Raw genomic sequence first — 9,885 nt, forward strand, 5'->3', positions numbered from 1 at the left:
GGCTAGAGGGATTACTGCTGTGGGCACATTCCCTAACAATAGCTCTCATCAAGTTCTGCTACACAGATGGGTTCAAGAAGGGACACCGATGTCTTTCATCCTTAATTACTAGACAGAAATCTGAAGTATCAAAGGGGGATGACACTAAATATCTGGGATGGATATTAATTCCCCTGGATTCCAGGGAAAGGAGGTTCTGAAATTCCTGTAGCGAATTCTGCTTGTTTGGTGAGAGACCTACATTAATTTCTATAGGTGGAAATAACTCTTAGTTATAATTGAAATGAGCTCCACGTGGAAACCTGCTCTTTGTAACTTGTGGGTGGCTTCTGATGTACTACAGGTGTAACATTCTTAATTTTGATAGTACTATATTCAGTGGTTCATAGTCAAATCATACATCAAAATACGAAGATAACGATGACAATGCCTCCCCAGAACTTGAAGTTTGTGCTTCCCAGTTTGGGATGGTGCAGAGCTTTGGTTCTCCATCCCAGCACAAGCCCACCTTGCTCTTCCACTTTGCTCATCACACCCCCTTGAGCATCCCTTTTTCCCCAACTCCAGGGCTCTGAAGGTGTCGCGGAAGGCTGAGATCCTGTCCCCGCTGGGGGCTCTGTACTACAACACGGGGCGATACGAAGAGGCGCTGCAGGTTTACAGGGAAGCGGCAGCGCTGCAGCCTTCCAGCAAGGACATCCGGCTGGCACTGGTGAGCGTGGGGCCAGGGCAGGGCCACCACAGGGCAGGGCTGCCACTGGGGGCAGCCCAGAGTGTGACAGAGATCTGTTCACTTCATAACGTGGCTCTGTTGCAGGCTCAGGTTTTGGCGATGATGGGGCGGACGAAGGAAGCCGAAAAGATGACGAACCATATCCTTAGTGAGGATGCAGAATGTCTGGAGTGCTACCGCCTTCTGTCAGCCATCTACAGCAAGCAGGAGCTCTATGCCAAGGTACCATGGCATGGGATACCCTGTCCCAAGGGCTCACACACAGAGCTCAGGTTTAATTTTGCATTCCGTCTCTCTGGGGTGTGTCACATGCCTCAGCACATACTTAATAGATTATTTCTTCACTAAAACCTTCAGTTTATCTACATACTAAGACTGAAGATAACCAGTGTGGTTTTCTTATCACTTACACCTCCTGCTGCTGTCAGCCCCACTGCCCATCAGCCCCAGGCATTGAAAAATCTCATTTCCCTGTGTGTTAATGATGTACAGCAAACAAGGGCAGGAGGAAGATGATTCTTATACTGGAAGTCCATAGCAGTGAGAAAAGAATGAGAAGTGGGAAGGCACTGAATGAAAGGCACACAATGTTCTCTGCTTTTTCACAGGCACTTGAAGCTATAGAAAAAGCACTTCAGCTAAAACCAAAGGATCCAAAAGTCATATCAGAGCTCTTTTTCACTAAAGGAAACCAGCTAAGAGAACAGAATCTCCTTGACAAAGCTTTCGAGGTATGACTGCTCTGAGACCTACTGGTGGTTTTATAGGCTAAAAGATAGAGTTTGCTCATTGTGTGTGAAACTCCCTGGTGCATACACCCCTGCCTGTTGGCCTTAGGAGCTCAGAGTCCATCAGTGGTACAGAGAATGCTATGAGGCAGCTAACTTTACCACACTTAATTGCAACTTTTTTCTTCATTCCTGTATGCAGAATTACGGTGGAATTGACCCTTGCTCCATCCAGCCCCAGCCCCTCTTGCTGACAGTGACCAGCCCCAGGTGGCCAAGCTGGAAGCTTGGGGTCCTGTGAGAGCTCACCATGTTGTTATATCTCACCTCAGAAGCCAATAACTGAGAGGCTGACTTATCCTGTGAAGTGGGATGCTTGATAGCTCAGAAATTATGTTAGCATTAATAATAGTACAGAAGCAACCTGGTCTAGTGGAAGGTGTCACTGCCTGTAGGAGGGGAGCTGGAAGTAGTTAATCTTTAAAGTCACTCCCAACCCAAACCATTCCATTATTCTCTGATTCAGAAAATATTATTTGGACTGTTCTGAATATTTTCAATATTCCTGGAGATGTTTAATCTTGATTTGAAAATCCTTTCCTGTTGTGACAATGTAAAAACAGTGATGTTTGACAGACTCCAGAAGGTCCTAATTACTTTTTCTCCCACACTCAGTGTCGGTGGGAAGGCACTGGCCTCTGGTCCTTGTGGAGCCTCTACACAAGTGGCTGTACCAGAGTCTGCCCCCAGCTCCAAATTAAAGCCTTGCAGATAAACTGCATGGTTTGCAGTTGGCAGGCATTGTGTTTGGCACTGCCTAAGGAGATGACCTTGATGTGCAGGAGACCTGAGCAGTGCAGGGGGCTGGGACAGGGTCGCAAGTGTGGCTCCTCTCACAGTGCATGGAAAGCTCACATTGGCAAGGAAAACCTGTGAGATGAGCTGAGCCATGAAGCAGTACATTCTGTGCCTCTTCTGGAAAGAAGCTGTAATTCACTTTGTGCATTGTATATGAGAGGAATTTGAATTGCATTCTGAATGGCTTCAGGAGACAAAACTGCATTTCTCTTTCCCCTCCAGCACTGTTTTTTGTTTGAAGAGTCAGACTCTTAACCTAGAAATGTTTCATGTTTCTCTAGAGCTATAAAAGGGCTGTGGAGCTCAACCCAGACCAAGCACAGGCCTGGATGAATATGGGAGGCATCGAGCACATCAAGGTATGACAGTTTTGGTTTCCCTTAAGCTGCCAGGTGCAGAGACTACTGCTCAGGACAAAAAGCTAAACTGGCTTCAGACTGCCAAGAGTTCCATGTTTATGAACAGCAAGTCCCTTGACATATTTTACCCAAAAAGGAGGGAAGTCTCTTCACCCCAGCTAGAATTCCCAACCAGGTTGCTTAGTAAAGCAAATTTCATATTGTGAGAGTGCAGGCTGCAAGGAACAACCTGCTCCTCTCTAAAGCTTTCCTGCTTCAGTTGTTGACCTACCTTAGAAAAATGTCACCGTGAGTTGACTTTTAAGGTTCTTCTCTACCTAATTAATTTAATAAAGATGCCTAATGCAGAATACTGGCATGAAATTATGGAAATAGATAGTGTACCCTGTGGTTGCTTACTCCTTTGAATACTTTAGCATATCATTATGATCTGGGTCTTAAGGAGTCACATTGTGTGATGTCCTTAAGCTATCCCATTGCTGAGTAAAATTAACACTTCTGGTGCAACATAACAGAAGAATGTAAATCTATTTCTTGCTGTTTGAATTTCATCAAATTTATGTTAACAGCGCTTGGTGATCTATTTCATAAAGAAGAAGTATTTTTGTAAACCAACAACGTCAGGTTTTTAAACTCTCGTTTCCCCTGTATTACATTTTTCACTTTACCCTCAGAATGAACTCTGTGTGGAATGTGAATTAGACTTATCTCTCATTTTCTTTGCAGGGGAGCTACATCACTGCCCGTGACTACTATGAGAAAGCCTTACAACTGGTTCCAAACAGCAAGCTGCTGAAGGAGAATCTGGCCAAACTGGATCGCTTGGAGAAACGGTTTCAAGAAGTCCAGGAGAAAGACCAAACATAGCAATCAGTCACCAGCAGAAAATCGCTCATGCCCCTTGGAGAGGAGTATGGTGGAAGCCTGTTGCTCAGAGTGATGCAGAAAGAACTTTGATAGGACTCAGAATTATGGAGGGAAAACTTTGAATGCATGCTTAGGTTCGATCAAAGTTAGAGGAGTCATTCGGATCCTCTGGGACATGCTGGAGCATGAATGAAAACCTTCCTTTAATCAAGACTTATGTCTAGGCTGAGCCCAAGTTAGTCACACTGGGAGTGTGGGTGGCACATGTACCTTCAGTATCTTGGTTGTCACCAGGGAAACCATGGAGACAAAGCACTCATTCATTGCAGCAGGGGTGAAGTAGCACCTCCTGTTACTCCACACAGGCTCACCTCATCCATGTAGAGCACCACTGATGGGCTTCATTGCAAGTGCTGCAGACAGGAAAGATGGTCATAATGGTCACATAGAAAAGGTTCCAAGGGGTTAATGCTGAGGAAATGGTGGTCGCTTTTACAGCTCCAAATGTGGCTTGAAAGTTATTCTAAAGAAAGGGGAAACTAATTAAATATCACCCTGGAAGGATGATTCTACAAGTAGGACAGATGATCCTTTGAGGGAAAACCTAGCCTGAATGTTTTACTCATTAGATAATAATTTTGTAGTAATTCAGGTTCACAATGTCACTTTTGTCAAGTATCATAAGGCTTTATCCTTTGACCTCTCCCTCCAGGCCAAATAATTATTACTCTGAAAAAAACCTGAAGCATCCAAAGGCAATGGGAAGCTCTAGGATTGCTTGTTCTCCTGCTTAGTCCCCAGTATGGAAAACAAACAACCTATCTAATCAATATAGGAGGTACATTAAAGCCACAGAGAGATTAGGGAACATTTCCTAGCCTGGAAAGGTACGAAGGAGGCTCTTTTATGGGTGTGCAGGTTCAAAGCCCATTTGTCATAGTGGTAACACTGACAAAATACTTGGTCAAGTGTTCTCACCACTCCCCTAAAAGATACAGAAAGTAACCTATGGCTGACCCGTCATAAATCTATATTTTTAAATACTGATGTGGGAAAACAAATTCTCTTCAGAACTGGGGCTTTTATTTTTGAGCTTTATTTATTTAACTTATAATAATCAAATACTTAATATATTTTCTCTGTTTTATACGAATTGGACAATATGCTTCACAGCTGGCCACATGGTCAAGCATTGTGACTCATATTGTCTGAAGTTAGAGAAAGGGAGTATCAGTGAGATGTGCTGGAATAATTTCCTCTCATGGTTTTAAGGCAAGAGGCTGCTGAGCACATTGGACTACACTGGCTCTGCAGTAGCAGCACTTATGCTGCTTCCACTGGGGTTTGCACCAGTTCACAGGGAGTGTTAGTGGGATCCTGCTTTGTGCCTTTGGGTTTGGACATCAGGGTAGGTTATCAGTTTGTTCCTCTTGCAGCACTAAACTGCTAGAGAAGTTGTTTTGTTTGGGCTTGACTATGGCCCAGGGTTTGGCATTATTAGTACAGTTCATTTAGGTGTGCAATGCCTTGAAACACAGCTGTGAGGAAAAGCCTTTGTGGCAGGCACACCTGTGGTGCCTGGATTTAGCTGGCCATGGCACCTCAGCAGGCTCCAGATTCCCTCAGTGGGATGGTTCAGCCATGAGCTGGAGGTTTTGCTGGTTTCATTTGAAAAGCCTGGTGTCTTGCTGAAGGTGGGGATCAAATTACTGACGAATTATTGATGTGACTCCAACTGCTTTTGGAGCTCAGAGGGACTCCAGGTGCAGTTGTCTGCCCTGCCAGGGTTTATGGACCTGCCAGAGCCATGGCTGTGCACCCACTGAGACCAGGCTGGACTAATCCCCACTGGCCAAGGAGACCAGCCAGCTACAGCTGGGCAAAATGGAAAGACTGCTGGGAGAAGAGGTGGCACCACAACTGTTTGGGCTCTCTCCCTCCCAACCAGCTCCCAGGGAGCACTGGGATCAGAATAAGCAAGTTGCTTCACTGTTGAGTTTTTTGGGGCAGGGGCAGGTTTGAGCTCCTGGGACTGGGTCAGCAACCCTCTCTTGTGTTTTCACAAGCCTGTTGTGGCTGTGGACTGGCTGAACTGACATTTCTGCAGGTGCCCAGTGCAGGTGCTCTGCTGGCTGCCATGCAGAGAGTAGCTTTGCACGCCCCTGGGCTGCCAGGATGGCCAGGAGGAGGGGTGGCATCATGCCAGCACAGTCCCATGGGATGGGGAAACCATAGCTTAAATGGCCTCTGACTGCTGCCAGTTCCCTGGCATGCATTGTAGATGGTTCCTTACTGGGATATTCAGATATACCTGGACCAGAAAGCTCTCTGCCTGTCCCCAAGGTGAGCCTGTCTTTGGGGCAGCTTCCCAAAGCCCCATGTGCCCAGGCTGGCTGTGGTGCAGTGAATTTGGGGGCTGGCAGAACAGTGTTTGGTGCAGCCCTGACAGTGGTACTGTGCAAAGCCCCCCAGGGAAGAGGCATCTGCAGAGTGCTCTAGCAGCCAGATGAAGCTTGGGGGGTAGCATGGGGGGAAATAGGCCTCCTTTAAAAATTTATATCAACTATAAACTTTTCCTCATAAAGATATATTAAATAAATACTATATATTCTACAGGCCTCACTGCAGTTTGTGGCTTTAAAAAGTGGCTTATGAAACATATTTTTTCAAATACAGAAGTTGTATTTTTTATAGCAATGCTTTGTGAGGGGGAAGACTTAGTTTTATGTTTTTAACTTCAGCATAAATCTTAGTTTGTCGTTCCTGAGAGACCTGGTAGAAATTACTGTCTCCTGCTTGTCCTAAAACCTGACCAAAGCCATCTTGACCTCCTAAAACTGGTGTGTGTGTAGAAGTATAGTATAGCTTTGGATGCCCCCCTCCCAGATCCTGCAGAAGGGTTGATTACTATTTATGCAACACTGTCTTACTTGCAGAAAATGGAGAAGGATGAGACCATGCTCCCAGTAAGGGAGGTGGTTTGGTTGGAAGGCAAGGCATATCCACTTGCCTGAATTAAGCAGATAACAAATCCAGGGATTTTAATGCCAGTTGAACCAGTTTACATTTCCGTGTAAACCAGGCCAGCTCTCCACATTTTGGAGCTGGGTTTATGGTAGTTAGGGATAGAGGAGAGCTCAGTAATGAAGCCCACGTTCCTGAACCAGCACTTTATACCCCATCTATGCAGGATGACAGGCTGCAAACTGGCAGCAGATTTGGAGAATGGCTCAGACCATGGGCTACCAAAGCAGTTAAACCTTTGTGAAGTTCTGAGCTGACTCCGTGTCCTGTTGGCACCCTTGCTGAAGCCCTGTATTTGTTCAGGGCATTAATCATGTCAAAGGTTTATTGCAGGCAAAGAAGAAGAGAGTATGATATGAAATGAGTTACCTCCACCAAAATGGAATGCTATTGTGAAAGATAAATCGAGCAACTTACCTTGTGATAACTTTATATTATCTTAATACATCATAGGAAATGTTCTCTTCCTCTAGCATGGCACAGCTTCTAAAATAATGAATTATAAATACATTGTTTTCTGCCAGCTCCAATGCTCAGCATGGTTAGCAGAGATTGCAAATTAATAAATGGCTGAAGATCTGCCTGGTGCAGGAGAGTTGGTGCTCTCTGCAAGTTGCATTGGCTAAACCTCAGTGCTCACTAATTTTAAAGCAGAGAATTAATGGAAAGCTGGTTAGACAGGACTCTCATATACTCACTGTGCATTTTAATCCTAAATGAGAAACATGGTAATTGTGTTGCTTTTTCCTTTCCCCATGAATAATATTTGCAGCTGATGGATTTTATTTTATTGCTTATTTAAATTCCAGCATTCTTTGCTTCCATCCCTTTTCTGTCCCCCAGGATAAATTATGCAGTGTGGGGCATTTTGTTTCTCTCATGGACTCCTTGGACTAGATTTTCCTACAAATATGCAGGCAATTTGTTTTGGCCAAACAGTAAGTGAATGCAGCAGTGCAAATGGCCTTCATTCCAGAGATCTCAAGGAGGACAGGGGGCTGTGCAAGCATGCATGGGGGTAGAAAGAAGTATAAGTAAAAAATTCAAAATAAATAGCCTAACTTGCAGGGGAGGCTGGACACCCCTAAAGTGATCTAAAAACAATGAAAGCTTATCCAGTTACAGAAACCAGGCCAGATATGGTGTACAATATTTGGTGAAAGAAGATAATTGCCAGTCTTGTTAATTAAGCAATTTAGAATATTATTATGTGGTCCTTTGCCCCACTTGTCCTCCAGCTCATTGAAACAGCTGGTGTATGCTTAAGTCTCTTCAATCTTTATGTGATTAAGATGACCAAGTGCTCAATTTCTATCTTTCATATATGCAATTATACACAATCTTTCAAAAAAATTAGCCCTTAGAGGGCTTTTCCCCCAACCTTCAGTCTCTTGCAGCAATTTCAAAATGCACCATTTTGCTTTCATGTACATTTAAACCCAGCAGCAAAAGAGAAAAAAAAAAAAAAGAAAAAGGAAAAAAAACAGCGCTTGGCATTCACTGGTGTTTTAATGTGGCAAAGTTGCTTCAGATAACCTTGATAACTGTGCAAAAGTTCATTGCCATGTTTGTACTGACTTGCTGAAATTTTTTTCTTCTGGAAAATACCCCTAGTGGTATTCTCTGTAAAAGTTATGGCTTCTACAACTGTATTCCTGTAGAAATCTCTGCCTGAAGTGGATGTCACGCTGCGTGTTCCTCTCATGCAGAAGTTGTTTGCATTGCCTGTTGTTCATATGGTTCTTATTTCTGTATCTAATTTTTTTAAAATTAGCAGTGCATATCTTTTTAAAAAAAGAAAAAAACAAAAACAAAACCACAAGAAAACAGCCCGTGGATTAGAAATATTTTAAAAATCAATTTACTCATAGCAGCAGCTGGATGTATGTCAGTGATGCAAGAATTTGCAAAGTCTTTGTTTTTTTCACGGTGGGATTTATGGCTAGATTTCACATCAAGGAGTTATGCTCAAAGTCTTTGCAGAAGAAAATGTATGTAAATGTCTATTTTGTATAAAAGTAAGAAAAGTAGGTGCTGTGCCTGGTTTTGTTTTTTTTCTTGAGGACCAGCCATGAACAAGTTCTGCTGGAGGTGGAAGGGCTGAAGTTTCTTACTCCACTTGAATTACATTTTATTTTACTTCCCCTGAAGTCCAGGTTATCGGTCACATAGGAGCAACTATGCAGCATATGTGTTTGAGTCTGGGCATATAAAAATATTGGAGCAGGCATTTTTTGGAGCCTGAGGATGAGAAAAGATGTGGGCTGGTGCTCACACAGTCTTGATGATTGGACATGTTATAAGGACATAAGCTCTTCATGTCAGGCTTCAGTGCCTCTGTCAGGAATGTGTCAAACAAATAAATCTAGAGAGTGCAAAGAGAAAAAAATTGAGATTAAAGTGAAACTAATTTTGTTGTAAATGCCTTTTTTCTGGCACACATTCGTAGATGCTTCTGCATGATTCCTGGGTTTGAGCTCACTTGGGATAATAATGGTGCTAATAAATACCTCTATTAAAAATGAGAAAGAGAATCAAAATCCCTGAACACACCATGGTGTTTCCTGCTGTCCTTGTGTGTCCAAAATGCTCTGTAGCATGAAGGGGAATCACACGCTCTGAAGTCAGGCTGTACACCAGAAGTTCTCCCAGATCCCAGCAGTGAAGCTTCTATCCAGTGCCCAGCCAGGTCCTGTGACAAGGTCTGGTGGCTGTGATGAGGGGGGACATCAGATCCTGCTGCTGACCATGGAAACGAGCAGTAAACTACAAACAGGAGAGCCCAGGGAACCCCAGGTGGACACGGCTGGAGAGCCTCCAAACCCACCTTTGTTCAACCCTGCAGCCTCAGGTGCTAATTCTGATTGACCCCTTAGCTATTAAAAGGGCTCATTAGCTAAGTTGTTCCTCCTGTGAGAGGCAGAGCATAGCCAGGGCTCAGTACTGGTTGTTTTTTCCTGGACTGTGGTGGGAGCAGGGCTCTCTGCTCGTGTGCCTCCTGAGTCCTGTGCATGGTCTGTGGGGAGATGTGCCCCAGAGTGGGGGCTATGGCAGTGAGCACTGGTGTCATCTGCTTTTTGAGGTACCAAAAAGGTGAAAGTAGCCTGTCAGTTATCACAGATTGTGCCAGGGCTTGGTGTATTTGCCCTGGTGAGTGATTTTTAGGCTACCTTTGCTGTATCTGTGTGGGGATGGGAGGCTTTCACATCCTTTCTATGTAGGTGCTAATCACCACAGCCCTCCTTGGCTGCTGAGGTAAGTGACCCATTCCTTATGCAGGCTGCCCTGTGGTACCTTGGCTATGCAAGAAACACAA

The 9,885-nt window shown here is 44.2% G+C and overlaps 1 protein-coding gene across 4 annotated transcripts in view; it reads left to right on the forward strand.

The window, feature by feature from the left end:
• Positions 1-8,599, forward strand: part of TMTC1 (transmembrane O-mannosyltransferase targeting cadherins 1) — a 133,177-nt gene extending 124,578 nt beyond the window's left edge. For all 4 annotated transcript variants that reach the window (XM_056510618.1, XM_056510611.1, XM_056510603.1 and 1 more), the window contains 5 exons: positions 568-712; positions 818-955; positions 1,342-1,464; positions 2,601-2,678; positions 3,405-8,599. In XM_056510618.1, coding sequence (XP_056366593.1) covers positions 568-712; positions 818-955; positions 1,342-1,464; positions 2,601-2,678; positions 3,405-3,545 — 625 coding nt within the window. In that variant the 3' untranslated portion in view covers positions 3,546-8,599. The remainder of the gene's footprint in view (positions 1-567; positions 713-817; positions 956-1,341; positions 1,465-2,600; positions 2,679-3,404) is intronic.
• Positions 8,600-9,885: the final 1,286 nt, after the last annotated feature.

Source organism: Oenanthe melanoleuca, chromosome 1A (genome assembly GCF_029582105.1).
Source record: "Oenanthe melanoleuca isolate GR-GAL-2019-014 chromosome 1A, OMel1.0, whole genome shotgun sequence".
In the NCBI taxonomy this organism is placed as follows: domain Eukaryota; kingdom Metazoa; phylum Chordata; class Aves; order Passeriformes; family Muscicapidae; genus Oenanthe; species Oenanthe melanoleuca.